Genomic DNA, 23776 nt, shown 5'->3' on the forward strand with positions numbered 1-23776 from the left:
CTCCATATGCCATGGAATGGCCAAAAAAGAAAAAAATATCAATGAGTTTCATCATTAATATTTGTTGTCAAGATATAGCCCACTCTATAGCCTTTATTGTAGTCTTTCTTGTTAGTTTTTTCTTTTTAAATTGGGGTATAAGAGTAGATCTGTTGCACTTGGTTAAAATTTTTCCAAGCTCTACCAGTGCTTTAACTGGAAATTAAGTGCTTTGAAACAAAATTTTGTGAAACATTTCATCTTCTGTTTAGGGAATATCTGCTTACCTTTCATTAACAATATTAATTTCCATTGTCATTCTTATTTTGGTTGTTTTTTAGTTGCTGTTACTTTGTGATTATTTAATATTTGAGCCTGTTATTCCTATGGGATTTTAAATGTTTGGCATCTCTTAATTGAATATATGGAAAGTTCTTTAAGTTTACAGAATGCTCTTCTGTTAATCACGACTTTGCCAAGTTCCCTTAAAGAAATGTCATTTTGCCACTAGAAAGAAAAAAGAACTTGAAAATCTTTAGCATCTCAGCTTCCATCTATGTAATTCCTCTGTAGATGTATTCCAAATATTGGAACTCTGTCTTAATTTGTTTTGTATTCCTCCAGTTCTTATCACCAGCCTTCATGGCCATCTCGGTGAATTTTTCTTTTACAACCTTGATACACATAGATACTCTCTAGGGTTTTCTTTGAAAACAGACTGAAGGCCTTCCTCCAACTGTTCTCATCTCAGTGTACGTGTCATTTGACACAGATTTGAGTGAGCTGTAACCTAGAGAATCATTCCTAAATGGCTGCTTGACTACATTTTTTGTTTGTTTGTTTTTCTTGACAGACCTCAGGTTACAGGCTGTGTCAGGCTTCATTTGGTCAGCAGCATGTTTGTTTCTCTTGTCAGCTTCTTGACTGGTTCCTTTCCAGATTTCTGCAGGGTAGCCATATGGTCATTTCTACATGTTTTCTAGATTGCTTCTATGGCAGGATTCCAAGTCTGGTTGATTAGTGTTTCAGAATCTACTCATACTGAGAGGGCTTTAGTGTTTGCCCTTTAGTTTTATTTCAGCATATTCGGATCTGGTGTCCTTCCTGTCTCTTATCTGAAATTCATTTGATTTTGATGATTTTATTTTAAGTGGCCCATGTATTTGGCTAACTTTTCATCTTCTTACATGTAAAGGAAAAAAGACCCTTAAAGGCCATTGGTGAAGTGCCTAGATGCTGCTGATTTTGGAATCAGAATTCTTCTAGATGATCAGTATTAATGTACATTAGATTGGCTAGAGAGGTATACCAGTCTACTCCTTTCTACATTTTTTATTCTTAGTTGTATAGTTCTTAAATTTTTTTTTGAAATTTATTTTGAAAATTGTTCTCTATAACTGTGAGGAAAGGAAGGAGAATATTTCTCATTATGTTGGTAGTGATGTTTAAGAACAAAATGTTCATGACACATGTATTAAAGAATGGTAAAGCGGACTTTATTCAAAGGGGAACTGTCGCATTAAGTGTAGGGACCACTGTGATACACTTTTGCAGTGGGGGAGAGAGATTGGGTTCAAGCTCAGAATGCAACTAGGAAAAGTGGGAATTTATAGCCAAGTAGAAGGGTGGGTGTGAATAAATAAAAAATTACTGAAAGGAAAGAAACATCAGATAAGGGGGATTCTGGTTTAACAGACCTAAGCAGGGTTGTTGCTGAAGGCCGGCCAAGGTAGTCAAGATATTACATGGAGGATGGTGGTAGATGAGGAACTTGATCAGATATGGAGGGTGATCAGATATAGATATTGAGGGTAGGGAATTCTGGTTAACCTGTCTTAGTAGGATTCTTGTTAAAATTGGATGATGCAGAGATGAACACAGAAGTCCAAAAGTTAGGGCCTAATTGGGAAGTTCAGAGGAGCCGGACTAAAGTTTGGTCAGGAGAGACTCTTCATCAGTGATAATAAACTTAAAACTAACTTTCAAGGAAGTAGCTCTTGTTACAGAAATAGCGAAGCAAATCTCTATTAATGAAATAGATCTTTAGCAAATTTATGCTTAATCTCAGTGAACCAATAGCAGGAATATTCCCTACTTGAATTTACTTTTGGTTATTCTTGATCGCTAAATTAGGAACTTTATCATTTCAGGCTATTTTGAAGTTGAAGAGAAGCAGCATAATGTCTTGTATTCAGTCTGTGCTCCATGAATTTGTTAGTTTGATTTCAGTGATGAAGATTGAGATTATAATATGAATGAGCTAAGTTATAAACATCATGAAAAACTCGTTGCTTTTCTCTTAAAGATTTTAAATAAAGTTGCTATAAAATACTGTAAAATTTGGAAACAGGCCTAAATTCTTTAATCAAATTAATTATTAAAATCTAAATTTCATTTGCTTATGTATTTGATTTCATTTTTCTTTGGCACTTTCATTTTGTAAAAGGGAACCTACTGAATATATTTTTTTTCAGAATTTCTTATAATTTTTAGGAAGTAAATTTTATTGTAGTTAACTTTTATTTGTGTTCAAAATACCTTGCTTGGGTGGGAAGATGTCTTTCCAAAGAAGCTATATGGAACTTTTTGTCTGTTGTCTCATTTTTCTAGTGTCCCTAAGCATTCTGCCTACAGTGTTCTGTATTTAGGTTTGAAGGTACTTATTGTTGTGGCTGGCAGTTTAAAAAGTGACCTTTTGAGGAGATGACTAGATGATTAAATTTAATAAATTCTAGAAGAGTATCTGCTAATGAATTATTAATTAACAAATTAATTAATTTAGCATCATATTACAGTGCTCTGGTGGTTAGATATATCCAGCATCTTCTGCCTTTTTAGAACAATCCCTGCTATGCTACTCAGATTTGGAGTTCTCTTATAATATAGCTTCTTGTTTTTAAACCTGTTGTACTATTATCACTTTAAAGTTAAATTTCCACTTGGCATTAGAAAGCAAGAATTATTTTGTATAGTCCTCAGTAAGGTACCCCAGAGGAGCCCCAGGCCTATCTACCACTGTTCCCTAGCCAGGGAGGAAGAGGAAAGGGAAAATACAACCTGTAGATGGATATAATGAGGAGGCCTTTTAATAAATAGGGTTATATCATAGAATTAGGCAGAGCTAACTGGCCAATGCATAGATTGAATTTAGCACCAAATTTCAAGCCCCTCATCCCAGTGTTCTTCACATTGAAGTGGGTGAGGCCACCCATTGAGGTACAGGAAGAAAACATCCATTTTTTTTCACATGTATACATTTTTATTTTTATACCATACATACACATTTCTGCTTTGTCTGGTTTATGCTTATATATAATACTAATATAATACAGACCTCACCTGTAAGTGAATACCTCACCTGTAAGTATGCACATGTTGCTGCATACTTAAATATTTACTAGTAGGAGGACTCAGTTAAAATAACTTGTAGACCACTTTCGGACAGAGAGCTAATCATAGACAGTAAACGCTAAGGGGAGAAGTTGGGATCTTTTGAATGTGATAAGCAAAAAGCCACTGATTAAAATTATAGTAAAAGTTAGCAAGTGTAGATTAGAATATCATATTCTTTGGATTAAGGGGTTGTTTATAGAATCTTCATATACTTATCATAAAACAAAAATGATCCATATTAACCAATTTTAAAGAAGTTTTATTAAGTATAAGTAGATTACATACATCTAAAGCATAAAGGGGTCATAATGTTCAATTCGACAGAGTTTAAAAGTATAAAGTAATAAATGGAACAGATTATCATTATGGCTTATATGCTTCACCATTATAATGTCATGGATCAATATGTAGCCAAATTATACAGAACTAAATATAAAAGGTAAAAATTGCAGGAAGTAAAGAGAACTGTTTTATCTCAATAATAATTTCATTATCATATTTTTAAAATTTTCAGTTAATGCACAAGGCAAAGAACTATGTAGTCTGAAAACAGAAAACATATCTTCTCTGTGACTCATTAAATACTTATAAAAATCAACCATGTTTTTGGTCACAAAAATTCAGGTATTTGAAAGAGTAGAAATAGGAGCTCTCTGGTAGCCTAGTGCTTTAAGGATCTGGTGATGTCACTGCCTTGGCACGGGTTTTATCTATAGCCCAGGAACTTCTTTGTGCTGTGGGCGCAGCCAAAGAAAAAGAGTAGAAATAGATTATCCTAGAATCTCTGCCTATATGGCAAAATAAAGCTAGAGCTAAGTAATAAAGATAGGGAGAAGATTTGGTAATTTTCAGATCTTTGCTAATATTCTTAGGTCAAAGAAGAAATCACAACTGCTAGTTGTAAGATGCAGTCGGCCTTCCAGCCCTCTGTATCCTTGAATGTGGAAATCCCGGAGGTGGAGGGCCAACCATAAGGCACTTGGACATTCTTGGATTTTGATATATAAGATCCTAGAACCAGTCCCCTGAGGAACTAAGTTTAGTTAATTTATGTAACTGTATAACTATATAAGTAATATGGTACTTCATAGTATGCTGCATTTTCTTTTGTTTTCTGATTTAAAAAAGTAATTTCGGGGAGTTCCCGTCGTGGCGCAGTGGTTAACGAATCCGACTAGGAACTATGAGGTTGCGGTTCGGTCCCTGCCCTTGCTCAGTGGGTTAACGATCCGGCGTTGCCGTGAGCTGTGGTGTAGGTTGCAGACGCGGCTCGGATCCCGCGTTGCTGTGGCTCTGGCGTGGGCCGGCGGCTATAGCTCCGATTCAACCCCTAGCCTGGGAACCTCCATATGCCGCGGGAGCGGCCCAAGAAATAGCAACAACAACAACAAAAAGACAAAAAAAAAAGTAATTAAGTATTCTGGTTTCAGAAGGATGGTTAAAGGACAGCATTCGGTAACAAGTGTTCTTGACCCTTTGTAACGCGCAAAGTATTTTGTTCGATGTGAGATACACCTCTGAATAAGGCTGGTCCTTGAAGCTTTTAATCCACTGAATTTTAGTAAATTGTTTTAAGATGCATAATGAAAAGTCCTTTATAGTTTCTTTTCAGTATGATCATTTTAATTTTCAACAGAGATACCTATGGTACCTGTATGGAGAGGAAAAGTAGATTATTATAGTAGAATGATTGAACCATGTAGAATGTCTAGAGATCATGGTTCCTTTTAATCTCTGTCACCTGTTAGCAGTTCTTCCATTGGACAATTTAATTTTATCCCACTGGGCTTCAAATTCTTCATCCATAAATGAGGAAACTGAATTAAAATATAAGATTCTTTATACATATTATTTTTGTAGAGTTGTAGATAAATTCATTAAAATAGGTATTGAGCATCAACTCTTTTTCAGTCTGTAGGGACCAAACTTTTGCTCCGGTGGGGAAGAAAGACAAATTTAGTGTTCCATACAATCAGAAGAGAGTGTGTATATCTTCAAGGACAGAGATGGAGAAAAGACTTTGTGGAAGGTTTCACAGAGGTAGTGTGATATCTGAGCTGGTCAATAAGAGCTTGTCAAGTGAACAAGGAAGAAGAACATTTTAGATGCAGGAAATAATAAAAGGTATAGAGGCAGAGAAGTAAGTGTTTTACATTTGGGAAACTGCAATGAGTTTGGATGGCATTTAGTAGTTAGCATGGGCTTATGGAAGAGTAGTAAGACATTGAGTGTTGAAGTATATGGGAGCTGAATTGTGAAAAAATAATGGTTTTAAGTTAAAGACAATGAATAATCATGGAAATTCTTTTTAGCAGCGGAGGGAAGTGGCACTAAGATTTAGTAAAGATGGATGCAGAGATAGCGGTTAGGAAATTGGCAGTCCAGTGGAGACATGAAATCTTAATTACAGTAATGGCAGTGGAGATGACAGATTTTAGAATAGGTCTCTAAAGTGGATGGGCTGCATAGGAATGACAGCCCTGGATTTGTATGCAAAATTTAATATGTGAATGTATTTTTTTTTTGGAGAGAGTCTATAAATTTCCTTAGGTCATACAAGAGGGTTATTAAGGGTAAATATATATTGTAGGGAAAATTGATAGGGTGATATTCAACAAACTGTGGTGTTTAAATAGTTTTAAATTTTACTTTATTCATTAGTGACTAATCTAATTTTTTTTCACTTTTTATAGTGGACAGGCCAAAATCTCAGCAAGTTCGAACTTCTAGTACAATAAGACGAACCTCTTCTTTGGATACAATAACAGGACCCTATCTCACAGGACAGTGGCCACGGGATCCTCATGTTCATTACCCTTCATGCATGAAAGATAAAGCTACTCAGGTAAAATAAGCAAATCAAAATCAGTTTTATTACCCTTGTAGTTTTTCTATTTCAGTCATAGTAAAGAAAATGTAATCAAATTCTCCCAATTTTTAAATATGATATATTCAACCAAAGAAGCAGCTATTTCTTTGTATAAACTTTAGACTAATTATTTTTATCATCTGGGTTTTAAAATTATTTAATATTTAGCAAACAGCACATCAGTCTGTGATTTTTGAGACTTAGAGTTTTAACAATTACTTTCCTACAGAAATTAGTAGCTAGTAAGTGTATTAGAAAATGCAGCCATATCTTGTTTTATTGCACTTCTCAGATACTGGGTTTCTTTACAAATTGAGGATTTTTGGCAGTCTTGCATCAAGCATGTATATCAGCACTTTTTTACCAACAGCATTTGCCCACTTCATCTCTCTCACATTTTGGCAGTTCTTTCAGCATTTCAAACTTATTCATTGTTGTCGTATTTGTTATGGTAATCTGTCATCAGTGCTTTTTGTTTTATTGTAAAAAGATTAGGACTTACTGAAGGCTCAGATGATGGTTAGTATTTTTTAGCAATAAAATATTTTTAAGGTATGCACATTTTTAAAATATAATGCTATTAAACACTTAAAAACTATAATAATAGTATATGCATAAATTTTATATGCACTGGGAAACCAAACATTTTGTGCAACTCATTTTATTTCAATATATGCTTTATTGTGGTGGTCTGGAACTGAACTTGCAATATCTCCAAGCTAATGCTGGTTTAAGTAATTTTTGAAGAAAAATTTGCAGTTTTTGGAAATAGTTTATAAAGTATTAACACATGGCTAAGGAAAGTTGTTAAAAGATTTTTTTTTCTGTTTACAGCCAAAACTAAAATCCTTGGGATAGAAATAGAAAATTTACTTATTTGTCACATTTTCCCTGTTTGTGGAAGGTTCACCAAGCTTTTGATTGAAAAGCTTTTCCTTCCACATCAGAAAAAAATCTGAAAACATCTTAATTTATGATGTCTGAGTTGTTGACTGCATCTTTAAAATAGTAGTCAGGCAGCATTATAAAGAAGATGAAAAGTGTAAGAGATGGTTAATGGACTTAAACAACTTACAGCATAGGGAGATGTAAATTTAAGAAAATTGCTAATAGAAGATAAAGTATAATTGAATGTTAGATGAATGGGCATTTAAATGTGAGGGAATTCAAAGGAATAGGAACATTTGGGACTTTGTAGGTTAGGAAAATAGAAGGATTAGAATTTCATGTCTGAATAATGAGGGAAGAGAAAAAAGGGGACAAATTTTCGAAATGATCTCTGAGAATCTTCTCCAATTTTGTAATTTTCTAAGGCCAGCTTGAAACCATGAAATTAGATTCTTTATCATCCATCCTATCAATTTTTGTCTTTGTGATATTTTATGTCACCCTACCCCCAGTCTTTATTTTATGAGGGAAAGGAGCAGTTTGATATGGTAGGCACTAGGATTCTTTTTTTTTTTTTTTTTTTGTCTATTTGTTATTTCTTGGGCCGCTTCCGCGGCATATGGAGGTTCCCAGGCTAGGGGTCTAATCGGAGCTGTAGCCACCGGCCTACACCAGAGCCACAGCAACGCGGGATCCGAGCCGCGTCTGCAACCTACACCACAGCTCACGGCAACGCCGGATCGTTAACCCACTGAGCAAGGGCAGGGACCGAACCCGCAACCTCATGGTTCCTAGTTGGATTCGTTAACCACTGCGCCACGACGGGAACTCCAGGCACTGGGATTCTTGAGTAGAAAGAACCAGCAAAACTTAGTTATATGGGCCTAAACACTTAGACATGGTCACAGACAATTCAAAACTACCTTTATGGAGGAGTTGAGCTCACAAGTATGATAAAGTGCAGGTATAGAGTATAAAGAAGGAAGGGCAAAAGATCAAGGATGTAGTTTTTAGAAACCCACACAAGGGAAAGACAAAAAACTAAGGTATTCAACTGGTAGAAATAAGAAGAGAAAGGAGTTAACATTTATTGACCATATACCATTTACTTTGTGTTTTTATGTCTTGTGTTTCATTTAATTCTTGTAAGAACATTGTAAGATTACACAGATGGGGAAGCAGAAGCTCAGGGAAGTTAAGTGACTTACTCAGGCTCATAAAGCTAGAGAGTGTTGGAGCCAGGTTTTTAATACAGGTTAATTTGTCAGTCAATCTGAAAATCAGTTTTATGGTGCTTTCAGGATAAATGGAAGAGTGTGTGTGCATGTGTGCGTTATGTATCATTTAGTAGAGTAATTGGTACCGTACTTTAAAATGATAGCTATTCCTTTTAGATTAAAAAGAAACCATATCTTTTATTGAATATATATATGTATATATATATATATTTTTTTTTTGTCTTTTTAGGACCACACCCGCAGCATACGGAGGTTCCCAGGCTAGGGGTCCAGTGGGAGCTGTAGCTGCCACCCTGTTCCACAGCCACAGCAACGTGGAATCTGAGCCACATCTGCAACCTACACCACAACTCACAGCAATGCCAGATCCCTAACCCACTAAGCGAGGCCAGAGATTAAACCTATGACCCCATGGATGCTAGTCGCGTTCATTAACCACCGAGCCACGATGGGAACTCCCTGAATATGTTTTATGCTGACACTATCTGAAAACATTGTCTTATTCATTCTTCCCAAAAACTCTGAGAAAGAAGAAGAATCAGAGAAAGAACAAAAACTAAGAGAAGAAATGAAAACTCTAACCTTGGAAACCAAAGGGAAAGTCGTTCTTAAGAAAGAAAAATGTGGAGTTCCCGTTGTGGTGCAGTGGTTAACGAATCCAACTAGGAACCATGAGGTTGCGGGTTCGGTCCCTGCCCTTGCTCAGTGGGTTAAGGATCCGGCATTGCCGTGAGCTGTGGTGTAAGTCGCAGATGCAGCTCGGATCTCGCATTGCTGTGGCTCTGGCGTAGGCCCGTGGCTACAGCTCCGATTAGACCTCTAGCCTGGGAACCTCCATATGCCGTGGGAGTGGCCCTAGAAATGGCAAAAAGACAAAAAAAGAAAAAAGAAAGAAAAATGTGTTAACAGTATCGGGTGCTAAAGAAGGGTCATGGAAAATAAGGATTGGATTTAGGGATTAGGGGCACATTGTTTTGGAGAGTATAGTATTGATACTGTGTTACAGGAAGAAGCTCAGATATGTGGGAGTTAAGAGAGTGATGGTGAGATAGAAGAAAAGCGCTCTGGGCAGATTTCTTAACCATGTTTCTTAATGTGTGCAATGGGGTTAATGAAACATAACTTATGATAATGTATGACTAAATATGATAATATTTGAAAGTGAATGGCAATATACATGTAAGGTTATTAGTGGTAGATATAGATAGACCTATTTGTAACATTTGCAGGGTCTAGAGCAAATATAAATGTAGACCTACATATCATATACATGTAAGTTAAATTAACATACTGTAGCATAAAATATATTTTATCCTTTCACTTTGATAAATAAACTTTCACATAGACCTTGAGTTCAGATTTGAATAAAAAATTCCTGGATTCTTCAAAGTTACATGCCAGAATCAGCCCACCTTGCTTTCTGAGCTTAAACCTGTATCTCTTCTTAGCACTCAAACCATTTACACATATGTTTCAAACCCCCAGTTCTCACATTCATACTCTGTCCATAATTCCTCAGGACATGAGACCCCAGGAATAGGTCCTTGCAGACTTTGAAAGCCAGATCTGCTGCTCTCTGAGCAAGGAGTTTAGATTGCCAAGAGCAAAAAGTTGATGGCAGAGGTATGGGCTCATGGTGTGTGTGTCCTTTTGACCTCAAAGTCTTCTCACCCTGTGGGGAGAGGTGTGGTGGGAAGAGGGCCAGAGTAATTCCCCCAAAAGCTTGAGGTCCAGGGAAGGATCTTCTCTTGCCTGGGTCTGCAGGTAGATTACCTATTGAGAAAGCTGATAGTGAAAGGAAAGCACAATATAGGCCTCATAAGATAAACTGAGGCTTAGAGAAGGTCAGTAACTTGTATATGGTTATATAGCTGATACATATGAAGATATTTAGGTCCAAATTTGGCTGATTCCAAAGCTTTGTGTTTTCTCCAGTTCCTCACTTATTCTTGTAGTAATCACTAAAGTATATAGCACCTAACCTAATGCTTGCCTCACAAGGATAAGAAATGGTCTTGCCCCCAAGCATTATTAGTTTACTTGAAGGTGCAAGAAATGAATATATGAGGTGGTTTTTATTGTGACATTTGTCTCTTTTTGATTAATTCTTTAACTCTTGAAGGAAGGACGTAGATATTTTTATTTATTTAGTTGGAATTTAGTGCCTAGGCTATCTGGCTTTCCTGGTAGGAATCTCTGATATTTTCTACCTTTCATATTTCCATTTTTTAGCTACCTTAATTGCTGAGGGTTGTTAGAAATAAAATTTTTATTTTCTAATATATTTTATACTTTGGGCCTTTTAAAAAGAAGTAACATAGTGTTGTGAAAAAGACTATGGACTCTGGAGACAAATATTGTGTTCAAATCAAGGCCCAATGTGAGGGAACTTTATGGAATAATGGAATTGTTGCATATCTTGATAGAAATTTTGGTTACATGGTGATGTGTTTATTAGAGTCTGTACAAGTAAACAGTCATGCATTTTAATATATAACTAAGCTTTAAAGATATAGAACTTAAATACTGATATCTAGTAAAATGTTTGGGGGTGAAGTGTACTGCTATTTGGAAATATTTGGAACTTTGAAATGAATAAAAGTAAGATCAGTCGATAATAAATGAATTATGTTGTACACTCAAAACTAATATAATGTATATCAGTTATACCTCAATTAAAAAAAGCTAGCGCATTCACTCTTGACAAAGATAACGTCAAGCACACATGCATATTTTACTAATTGCTTTTCTTTTTTTTAAATCGAGTGATTATGTGTGAAATGCTATTTCATCTTTGAAATGAGTGTTATTTTGACTCATAACCTATAATTTGGTGAATTTCTTTTTTTTTTTTTGTCTTTTTGCTATTTCTTTGGGCCGCTCCCGCGGCATATGGAGGTTCCCAGGCTAGGGGTCGAATCGGAGCTGTAGCTACTGGCCTACACCAGAGCCACAGCAACGCGGGATCCGAGCCGCGTCTGCAACCTACACCACAGCTCACGGCAACGCCGGATCGTTAACCCACTGAGCAAGGGCAGGGACCGAACCCGCAACCTCATGGTTCCTAGTCGGATTCGTTAACCACTGCGCCACGATGGGAACTCCTGGTGAATTTCTTTAATAGATTATTTAATAATTGGTCATGATTATATTTCCAGGAGAATATTAGTAGTTTATGGAATTCTTTTGATAAACATACGGTGGCTATTGGAGAGTTTAATATTTATTATATTTGTTTCAATATTCAGAAATGAGGTCTGATTTTTTTTCTTATAATGTAATCCTTAGATTTCTGTGTTATACTTGCTTCATAAAAAGATTTTGCAAGATTTCCTTCCTCTGTGCTCTGGCATGGTGTAAATATTATCTCTATTATCTGTTACTTGGTCGGAAAGAATTTTCCCTATGAAGCTGACTAGTATGTTTTTGGATTATAGTTCTTTAGTAAGTCTAAATTTATTCCATGGCTCTTGATTTTTTTAAGAAACAGATCTGGAATAAGCACTTAGCATTTGACTTTAGCCAACATTGAATAAAGTCAACAACTCTCAACTGAAATATATAAATATATAAATTGTTTGATCTTGAAATTACATTTAAAATACTCTTATCCTAGGAGGTCCCATCGTGGCTCAGCAGTAATGAACCCCGACTAGTATCCATGAAGATGAGGTTCAATTCCTGGACTCCTGCAGTAGGTTAAGGATCCAGCGTTGCCTTGAGCTGTGGTGTAGGTCACAGACATGGCTCGGATCTGGCATTGCCATGACTGTGGTGTAGACCTGCAGCTGCAGCTCCAGTTCAGCCCGGGAACTTCCATATGCTATCAGTTTAGCCCTAAAAAACAAAAAACAAAAACCATCTATCCTTTTGCCCCCTTTGTAAAAGGAGTTTGATTGGGGAGGACTTTAATCAAGGGAGTGGATGATTATATACCTCAAGTAGTAATACATATAAAAGAGAACTTTCAGTTTTACCACTCCAGAAACTCATTTCTTGACCAGAAGTCATACTTGATATACTTGTTTGGTTTTCCTGTGCCCTTGTTGAAGAGCTTGGTGTAGAAGTTTAAGAAGTAGTAGTTGCTGGAACAATTTTGGGTGGTTGTGGGAAGCTTTTCTTGAAATGGAGGCAAGTCTAAAGGTTTGGCCACTTGGGCCTCTTAGATTATATTCCAGGGACCTAAATTATGGAGCTGGCTCCCAACTGGCTCTTGAATAAATTTATAAAGATTCTTTCTTATGCAGGATCGCCTTTACTCTTGCTTTTAGCCATTTAGCTGACTAAAAGAGGATTGTATAATCCTAGAGTTTAACTGTCCGCATGGTAATAATAGTCATGTTCCTAGTTTAGGGAGTAATTTTTTTTTTTTTTGGTTGCCAAAGGAGTATACTCAACGGTACTGATGAAAAATTTAAATCCATAGCTAAAATATTTACTGTTTTATTTGATAGTTTCAAATATGATTTCTAAAATTATCACATACTCAAAATTCTACTTATTAATTTTTAATAGGTAATGTGTTTAAATCAAAAGTAGAAGGTATAGCAGAGAGCCTTCTCCATACTCCTGTTGCTCATTCACACAGTTTTGCCCCATTACCAGAAATATTTAATAGGTAACAAAATTAACCTGTTTTCCTTTATCTCCTCCTTGCAGTTTTACCCCTAACCTAGCTCTGAGTAAAATTGTGAAAAAGGTTGCATTTATCTGCAACACCCCCTTTACTCTGTCGTCTTGACCTTTGTTGTCTGGTACAATGGTTTTTATTCTTTTATTTCTTAAAAACTCGTGAATTTTCTATCAAATCATGTGACAATAATAGACAGTTAACATTTACTTAGAAAGACATTTATTAGAGACATTAAGCTTTAAGAATTTACAAATTAGATCATAGTTAAGGGTATTGTATGAGAAAGCAAGTTATTAATTACTTTGTTTAAATTTTTGAATAAATGAGTTATTGGAATAGGATATATCATATTGGTAAGGAAACATTAAGTATAAATCAAGTGAAACAGTTTTTTGTGCTGTTGAAATTCTTAAAGCTTTTGGAGGATAACACTAGTACCTTTACAATGAGGGTTATATAATATAATCCCTGTTAAGCTTCTAGCACAGTAAATAGGACATAGTAGATGTTAATAAATGTTAGCTGCAGAAGCTATAAGTATTTTACTGTCAGCAGGTTCAAATATAATAATACTTGGTGGACAGTATTACTAGTATCAGTAATTGATTATGCAATTACAAACATTAAGTCTGGATTAGTAGGAAATGGCATAGAAATGATGCAACTAACTCTAGGGCATGACCTGGCTCTGAAACTCAGACATTTTCTGGCAGGTCAGGATTCATTCAGTCAAAAATAGCTATTGTTTTCCACAATGCAGTCTTAAAAATAAGAAATGGTACTTCAGATTTATAGATCCAAGTATTGGAGAATAGACATATTGCTGTGGAAACTCGTACTCTCTTTCTCATTACTCAGGTGTCCCATTGATGATACTCATGTCATCATCAGTTGAGCACTATTAGTTTTTATGACTTAGAATGATGTAGGGATATTTTTAGCAGATATCAGCACCTATGTTGCTGATTTTCTGTCAAGTATGAGAGATTTAAAAAACATTAAAAGCTATTAAGGAACAATAAAGCTAAATTATCTCTTAGATGGTACAGAGATGGCTATAATCCAGTGCAGTTGTTAAATGTATTATTTAAAGTGTTTGGAAATATTACTGAAATATTAAAATTGCTCTTATTTTTTTACATATGGAATAAATATTTTTAAACCCAGCAACCAAAGCTCATTGTAATTTTAAAAACTGTAACACTAAAGAATGAATATATTTTAATGCCCTCTAAAACCTGAAAGTTATCCCCAGTAATAGTGAAAGAACTTGTCAGAATATATGCTATGAAGTGTTAATATGAAATAATGAATTGAACTATTGTTTATACTTTTAATTCCTCATATGACCATCTCCTTTTGGTTAAAGCAGACACTGGTTTTTTGTTAAGGCTCTGTTTAATAACTGTTCCTGTAAGAAGCCAGAGAATAGTACTTCTCATATACAGCTTATTTTATGTTACATCTTTAGTTCCTTTGTTAAATGTTCTCACAATGACTTGAGAAACCTGACCAGATAGATTATCAATGTGCAGTGCCTCCTAACCTTTTCTAGTTACTTGACTAGTGCCTCTGTCATTTGGAACTTAAGAAAAACATGACAGAAAATATGAGTTATTTTTGAGAAAATACAATGTCTGAAACTTTCAGGTTCAACAACGCATGCCGTTTTAATTGAAAAATGAGATTGATTTTTAATTGACTCTTTGATATAAATATTTTTAGTAACTACTGAGATGTAATTTTTATACCATACAGCTCATCTATTTAGAGGGTACAGTTTTTGATATACTCAGTTTTACAGCCATTGCCATAATCAATTTTAGAACACATTATCACTGCAAAAGAACCACTTTTCTTTTATTTATTTTTTCTTCACTTTTTTTTTATTACTCAAATGAGTTTAGCACATCTGTAGTTGTATAATGATCATAACAATCTGATTTCACAGGATTTCCATCCCACAGCCCAAGCACATCCCCCCACCTCCCAAACTGTCTCCTCTGGAGACCATAAGTTTTTCAATGTCTGTGAGTCAGCATCTATTCTGCAAAGAAGTTCAGTCTGTCCTTTTTTCAGATTCCACATGTCATGAAAGCATTTGATGTTGGTGTCTCATTGTATGGCTGACTTCACTTAGCATGATAATCTCTAGGTCCATCCATGTTGCTAAGAATGCCAGTATTTGTTTCCTTTTAATGGCTGAGTAGTATTCCATTGTGTATATGTACCACTTCTTCTTGATCCACTCCTTGTCGATGGACATTTAGATTGTTTCCAGGTCTTGGCTATTGAAAAGAGTTCTACAATGAACACTGGGGTACGTGTCTTTGCGAGTCATGGTTTTCTCTGGATAGATGCCCAGGAATGGGATTGCTGGATCAAATGGTAATTCTATTTTTAGTTTTCTGAGGAATCTCCATACTGCTTTCCACAGTGGTTGCACCAATTTACAATCCCACCAACAGTGTGATAGGGTTCCTTTTGCTCCACACCCTCTCCAGGACTTATTGTTTGTAGACTTTTGGATGATGGCCATTCTGGCTGGTGTAAGGTGGTACCTCAGAGTGGTTTTGACTTGCATTTCTCTAATGATGAGTGATGCTGAACATCTTTTCATGTGTTTTTTGGCCATCTGTATGTCGTCTTTGGAGAACTGTCTGTTTAGATCTTCTGCCCATTTTTTGATGGGGTTGTTTATAAATTTTGGAGATCAATCCCTTGTCAGTTGATTGACTTCCAAATATTTTCTCCCATTCTGTGGGTTGTCTTTTCATTTTGTTTAGAGTTTCCTTTGCTGAGCAGAAACTTTGAAGTTTAATTAAGCCCCATTTGTTTATTTTTGTTTTTATTGTCAATACTCTAAGAGGTGGATCTGAGAAGATGTTGCTATCGTTTATGTCAGAGAGTGTTTGGCCCATGTTTTCCTCTAAGAGTTTTATAGTGCCTGGTCTTATATCTAGGTCTTTAATCCATTTTGAGTTTGTTTTTATGTATGGTGTTAGGGTGTGTTCTAATTTCATTCTTTTCCATGTGGCTGTCCAGTTTTCCCATTGTATATTCTTGCCTCCTTTGTCATAGATGAGTTGGCTGTAGGTGCATGGGTTTAATTCTGGGCTTTCTATCCTGTTCCATTGATCTATATTTCTGTCTTTGTGCCAGTACCATGTGGTTTTGATGACCGTTGCTTTGTAGTATAGTCTGAAGTCAGGGAGCCTGATTCCTCCAGCTCCATTTTTCTTTTTCAGGATATCTTTGGCTATTCTAGGTCTTTTGTGCTTCTAACCAAACTTTAAAGTATTTTGTTCGAGTTCTGTAAAAAATGTCCTTGGTAATTTGACAGGGATTGCATTGAATCTATAGATTGCCTTGGGTAGTATAGTCATTTTGATAATATTAATAACTCTTCCAATCCATGAGCATGGTATATCTTTCCATCTATTTGTGTCATCTTTGATTTCTTTCATCAGTGTCTTATAGTTTTCAGAGTACAGGTCTTTTGTCTCTTTAGGTAGGTTTACTCCTAGGTATTTTATTCTTTTGGATGCAATGGTAAACGGGATTACTTCCCTAATTTCTTTTTCTGCTCTTTCATTGTTAGTGTATAGAAATGCCGTTGATTTCTGTGTGTTAGTTTTGTATCCTGCGACTTTGCCAAATTCGTGGATGAGCTCTAGCAGTTTTCTGGTAGAGTCTTTAGGGTTCTCTAGGTATAGTATCATGTCATCTGCAAATACGTATAGTTTTACTTCTACCTTTCCCATTTGGATTCCTTTTATTTCTTTTACTTCTCTGATTGCTGTGGCTAGAACTTCCAGAACTATGTTGAAGTGTAGTGGCGAGAGTGGACATCCTTGTCTTGTTCCTGATCTCAGCAGGAATTCCTTCAGCTTTTCACCATTGAGAATGATGTTTGCTGTGGGTTTGTCATATATGGCCTTTATTATGTGGAGGTAGGTTCCCGCTCTGCCCACTTTCTGAAGTTTTTATCAGAAATGGGTGTTGGATTTTGTCAAAGGCTTTTTCTGCATCTAATGAGAGGATCATGTGGTTTTTATTCTTCAGTTTGTTAATGTGGTGTATCACACTGATGGATTTGTGGATATTGAAGAACCCTTGTGTCCCTGGGATGAATCCCACTTGATCATGATGTACAATCCTTTTAATGCATTGTTGGATGCGGTTTGCTAGTATTTTGTTGAGGATTTTTGCATCGATGTTCATTAGTGAAATTGGCCTATAGTTTTCTTTTTTTGTGGTATCTTTGTCTGGTTTTGGTATCAGGGTGATGGTGGCCTCCTAGAATGAGTTTGGGAGTATCCCTTCCTCTGCAATTTTTTGAAATAGTTTCAGAAGGATAGGTGTTAGCTCTTCTCTAAATGTTTGATAGAATTCGTCTGTGAAGCCATCTTGTCTTTGATATAAATATTTTTAATAACTATTGAGATGTAATTTTTACACCATACAGCTCATCTATTTAGAGAGTACAATTTTTAATATACTCAGTTTTACAGCTATTGCCATAATCAATTTTAGAACACATTATCACTGCAAAAGAAACCACTTTTCCCACTAGCAGTCTCTCACTATTTTCCCACTCTTCTTTCCATCAGCCATAGGCACTTTCTGCCTCTATATATTAGCATATTCTGAATATTTCCAAAAACCTTTGGTTTCTGGCTTTTTTCACTTACTGTAGTATTTTTAAGTTTTATCCATGTGTTAGCAGGTATCAGTACTTCATTCCTTTGTATTGCCAAATAATATTCCATGGTATGGATATACTACAATTTATTTATATATTCATGAGTTGATGAACTACTCTGAACATTTGCATACAAGTTTTTGTGTTTTCATCTCTCTAGGAATTGTTGGATCATACCACAACTCTATGTTTAACTTTGTCAGGAAAATATTTTTATAGATATGTTGTTTCTTCCATATAATTAAAAAGCAACATGAAAGACATATCCAAACTGAATTATAATTTCCTGTCAGCATTCTCATCAATAACTTTCCACTAATATTTCTGGGTGTCTTATATTTGTTACCTTCAGTTTTCCATTAGTTTAAATAATTAAATATTTCAATTTTCCTCAAGTCTCCCAACTCCATTCCCATAGCTAGCAGTAGATTATCTACATATAGACACTTGTAGTTGTGAGAGAACTCCAATATCCTAGTCAAAGGAAACCATTTCAGGTGAGAAATATTTTATATGATACACACTGAGATCCTAATTTACATATAACCTGTCTTCCAAGGTAGATTTGAGATTTGCATCTAAAGTTGGGATTTCTATAATTCTCTATTGGGCTTTTCTCAGAGTAGATATACATCCACACTTACCAATTCTCTAATGGCTACATTGTATATTTTTGAAAGAGTACTGCTTCTAATTTCAAACTAGTAGTCATTGCAGAAGATTTGGAAAATACCAAAAATCACAAAATAAGTTGCTTAGAACACTGATATCCAGACAACTGATTTATATATATACATATACACACACACATGTTTATAAAATATATATAAGTATAGTAATATATAATATGTAAATAGATATGTAATATATAAATGCATAAATATTTAGAAAATATATAAATAGAAAATATATAATATAAATATGTATTATATAGACACACATATTACATATATAGTATATATAAACATATAAATCAGCTACCTAGATATTACAATATATAACATATATGTTATAGATATAGATATCCCCTTATAGTTTGATCATTTACATTTTAAAATAATAAAAATTTTAAAATTAAAAACTGTTTTAAAAATAAGAGTTCAGATGATACTGCAGGTAGTGTTTTGTAACCTTTTTAATAAATCATAACATTTTCTCATGTCATTAAGTGTTCCTCAACAAGATTTTAAGCTCTCTTTCTTTTTTTTGTGGCTTTTTAGGGCCTCACCCATGGCACATAGAGTTTCCCAGGCTAGGGGGCAAATCGGAGCTATAGCTGCTGGCCTGAGCCACAGCCACAGCAATGCCAGATCCAAGCTGTGTCTGTGATCTACACCATAGCTCAGAGCAAAACCAGATCCTTCACTCACTGAGCGAGGCTAGGGATTGAACCTGCGTCCTCATGGATACTAGTCAGATTTGTTTCTGTTGAGCCATGATTGGCTCTCCATTTTAAGTATTTTTTAAAACAATATTTTTTTGGATTCACCTGGGAAAAAAAAGGATTTACTTAGAATTATCTAGAATTCTCACTTTAAAGAGATATTTTGCAATATCTCTTTAAAGTCTATCTTTGTATGTGTTTGCTTACAAAAGTGGAATTGTAGTCTGTGTAGGTGGTTTTTTGTATTATAAGAATGTGCCACAACATTTCTTTCCTCTATTGATAAACTTTTAATTTATTTCCAATGCTTCTCTTGGTGCACATCTCAGGTTAATTCTTAGAACTAGAATTACTATGAATAGTCTTAAGGGTTGGGGCAAATTTATTATTGCTTTTACTTAAATTAATATTTCTTACAGAGTAAGGCAAATAATTTTATCATGTCTATCACAGATGCAGTAGTTAATATCTGTGGTATTTCCTAGTTAAAAAAAAAAAAAACTAGAACACACCCTCACACCATGCAAAAAAATGAATTCAAAATGGCTGAAAGACTTAAATGTAAGACAAGACACCATCAAACTCCTGGAAGAGAACATAGGCAAAACATTCTCTGACATCAACCTTACAAATGTTTTCTTAGATCAGTCTTCTAAGGCAACAGAAATAAAAGCAAAAATAAACTAGTGAGACCTAGTCAAACTGACAAGCTTTTGCACAGTAAAGGAAACCAAAAAGAAAACAAAAAGACAACTTACAGAATGGGAGAAAATAGTTTCCATTGATGCAACTGACAAGGGCTTAATCTCTAAAATATACAAACAGCTTACACAACTCAACAGCCCAACTGAAAAACAGGCAAAAGACCTGAATAGACTTCTCTGAGGAAGATATAGAGGCACATCAAAAAATGCTCAACATCCCTGATTATTTGAGAAATGCAAATCAAGACTACTTATGAGGTACTACCTCACACCAGTCAGAATGGCCATCATTAATAAGTCTACAAATAACAAATGCTGGAGGGGGTGTGGAGAAAGGGGAACCCTCCTGCACTGCTGGTGGGGATGTACGCTGGTACAACCACTATGGAGAACAGTATGGAGGTAACTTAGAAAACAATGCGTAGAACTCCCATATGACCCAGCAATCCCACTCTTGGGCATATATCTGGATGAGACTTTCCTTGAAAAAGATACATGCCACCCGCATGTTCATTGCAGCACTATTCACAATAGCCAAGACATGGAAAAAACCCAAATGTCCATCGACAGATGATTAGATTGTGAAGATGTGGTATATATACACAATGGAATACTACTCGGCCATTGAAAAGAACAGCATAATGCCATTTTCAGCTGCATGGATGGAACTAGAGACTCTCATACTGAGTGACGTAAGTCAGAAAGAGAAAGACAAATACCGTATGATATCACTTATAACTAGAATCTAATTTATGGCACAGATGAACCTTTCCACAGAAAAGAAAATCATGGACTTGGAGAATAGAATTGTGGTTGCAAAGGGGAGGGGGAGGGAGTGGTATGAACTGGGAGTGTGGGATTAATAGATGCAAACTATTGCCTTTGGACTGGATTAGCAATGAGATCCTGCTGTGTATCACTGGGAATTATGTCTGGTCACTTATGATGGAGCATGATAATGTGAGAAAAAAGAATGTATACGTGTATGTGTAACTGGGTCACCATGCTGTACAGCAGGGAAAAAAATGTATTGGGGAAATAACAATTGATTATAATTAAAAAAAATGTGATCAAGCAGTTTACCACCATCATCCCCCCACCCCCTCACCTTGAGATCTGGAAACGGAAAAATAGCTTCTTAACTCTTCTAATTTTCCTAGTTGGTAATCTAGAAAATTATAAACCATTACTTCATAGAATTTCATTCAGTTGTGTGTTAAACACTTTTGAAGCCTAAATAGCTATGGATTATATACATTTTACTTAAATAATCAGGCATATTAGTCCTTGCTGGAGACTACTGTTTAATGTCCCTTGGTAAAGAAAAATTTATCCCTAACAATATAACTTTCTACATGGCTCCAAATAATATTCACACTAACTTAATGTTTATTTCTAAAGATATGTGCAAATTAATATTATGCTTGTTAATGGATATTAGCCTGTAAGAAAAAATAATGCATATATGGGCAGCTTCTTAAAACACTGATTACTGGGCCTTATCAAAGAATTTCAGATTTAGGAGTTCCCATTGTGGCTTAGTGGGTTAAGGACCCAAAATAGTCTCTTAGGGAGGTTCAGGTTTGATCCCTGGCCTTGCTCAGTGGGTTAAAAATCTGGTGTTGCCGTAAGTTATGGCATAGCTCACAGTTGCGGCTCAGATCTGGTGTTTCTGTGGCTATGGCTGTGGCATAGGCCTCAGGTGTAGCTCTGATTCAACCCCTAGCCTGAAACTTCCTTATGCCACATCTACAGCCGTAAAAATTTAAAAAATAAAGAATTTCAGATTTAGTAATTTTGCCATTGAGCCTGACAGTTTGCATTTCTAACGTGTTCCCAGATGAGGCTGGTGTTATCCATCCAGGAACTACAATTTGAAAGTGACCTAACAGAATGAGCACATAACTTGGTATATAGCTGGAGCATGATGAGAAAACTTGAGTGTGTTAACTGCTATCACTGAATTCCTAAAGCTTTTTTGAGCTGAACTTTGCCTTTTCTACACTCCTTGCTAACTAGTGAAGAGGCTATTTGTGTTTATATCTGGTTATAAAACTATGTATACTTACATACTGTTACCAGAAAAGCAATGCATAATGTTAGAATCAGTCTTTTTGTGCTCCTTCATGTGTCATCAGGATAATCTTTTCAAAATGATATTTTAAGTTTAAAGTTTTTAAAAAGTTTAAAAAATTTTATTCATGAAAAGAAAGCCAGATCTCTAAAGGATATTTTCTAAATAAGGGTTTGTCATTAGCTATTTTAAAACTTTTCTGTAACTTAATATTAGTCTATAATCATAATTATTAATTTAAATATCATTGATTTTCAAGTAATTCCATTTCATTTCTTGCCAAGTTCATCAGTACCTTACTATAAATGATCATCTATTTAAGCACAATAAAATAATGAGTAGTCAATAATCATATTTACATATTATAAACAATAATAAACTTCAAGACTGAAGGCGAACAGTACAAAAATAAATTTAAAATAGTTGGAGTTCCCGTCGTGGCTCAGTAGTTAATGAATCCTGCTGGTTCGATCCCTGGCCTTGCTCAGTGGATTAAGGATCCGCCGTGAGCTGTGGTGTAGGTTGCAGATGCGGCTCGAATCCCACATTACTGTGGTTCTGGCATAGGCCGGTTGCTATAGCTCCGATTTGACCCCTAGCCTGGGAACCTCCATGTGCCTTGAGAGCGGCCCAGAAATGGCAAAAAGACAAAATAATAATAATAAAATAAAAAATAAAAGTTTTACATAGGATTTAAGTACGTATCAAATAAGATTAAAATAATTTAGTGAAGTGATTAGGGTTTTTTTTTGTTTTTGTGTTTTTTTTGTTTTTGTAGTTTTTTTTTTGGATGTGACTTTAGGCTCTGGCATTTGACCTCTTTGAAATTAATAAAGTAGAGAAGCATATTTGCCCTTTCTAGTTTATAAATAAAGATGTAAATAACAAAAGTTCCCATTATTCACATCTGATAAAGGACTCTTATCCAAAATGTACAAATAACTCTTAAAACTCAACAGTAAGAAAATAAACAACTTGGTTATTAAACATAGGCCTTAGTAGACACCTCACAAAAGAGGATAACACACAATGCGAACAAGCATATGAAAAGATATTCCACATTATGTGTCATCAAGGAAATGCCAATAAAAACAAGATACCACTATACACATCTATTAGAATGGCCAAAATCCAGTACACTGACAACACCACATACTGACCAGAATGCAAAGCAGTGGAAACTGATATACATTGCTGTGGGAATAGGATATGGTACAGCCACTTTGGCAGTTTCTTTCTTTCTTTTCTTTCTTACTTTCCTTCCTTCTTTTTTTCCTTCTTTCCTTCCTTCCTTCTTTCTCTTCTTTTCTTTTTTGCATTTTAGGGCCACACCTATGGCATATGGAGATTCCAAGGCTAGGGGTTGAATCAGAGCTGTAGCTTCCAGGCTACGCCACAGCACAGCAATGTCAGATCAAAGCCGCATCTGCAACCTACACCACAGCTCATGGCAATGCCAGATCCTTAACCCACTGAGCAAGGCCGAGGATCGAAGCTGCATCTTCATGGGTGCTAGTCAGATTCATTAACCCGCTGAGCCATGACTGGAACTCCTTGGCAGTTTCTTATAAAAAGTAAATATACTCTTACCTTACAATCCAGCAATCATGTTCCTTGGCACTTACTCAAAAGAGTTGTAAATTTATGTTCACACAAAAACCTGTACACAGATGTTTATAGCAGCTTTATTCATAATTACTGAATTTGGAAGCAACCAAGATGTCCCTCAGTAGGTGAATCAATGAATAAAGTGTGGTACATCCAGACACCAGTATTATTCAGCATTAAAAAGAAATGAGCTGTCAAGCCATGAAAAGACATGGAGGAACCTTAAATATATATTACTAAATGAAACAAGTGACAATGAAAAGGCAGTCTACTATACAATCCCAACTACCTGACATTCTAG

At 35.5% G+C, this 23776-nt stretch overlaps 1 protein-coding gene across 3 annotated transcripts in view; it reads left to right on the plus strand.

Annotated features, from left to right (window-relative positions):
- The window catches only part of GLCCI1 (glucocorticoid induced 1), a 116529-nt gene that overhangs the window by 22631 nt on the left and 70122 nt on the right, over positions 1-23776 (plus strand). For all 3 annotated transcript variants that reach the window (XM_047754186.1, XM_047754187.1, XM_047754188.1), the window contains exon 2: positions 6066-6217. In XM_047754186.1, coding sequence (XP_047610142.1) covers positions 6066-6217 — 152 coding nt within the window. The remainder of the gene's footprint in view (positions 1-6065; positions 6218-23776) is intronic.

This window comes from Phacochoerus africanus, chromosome 11, assembly GCF_016906955.1.
Source record: "Phacochoerus africanus isolate WHEZ1 chromosome 11, ROS_Pafr_v1, whole genome shotgun sequence".
In the NCBI taxonomy this organism is placed as follows: domain Eukaryota; kingdom Metazoa; phylum Chordata; class Mammalia; order Artiodactyla; family Suidae; genus Phacochoerus; species Phacochoerus africanus.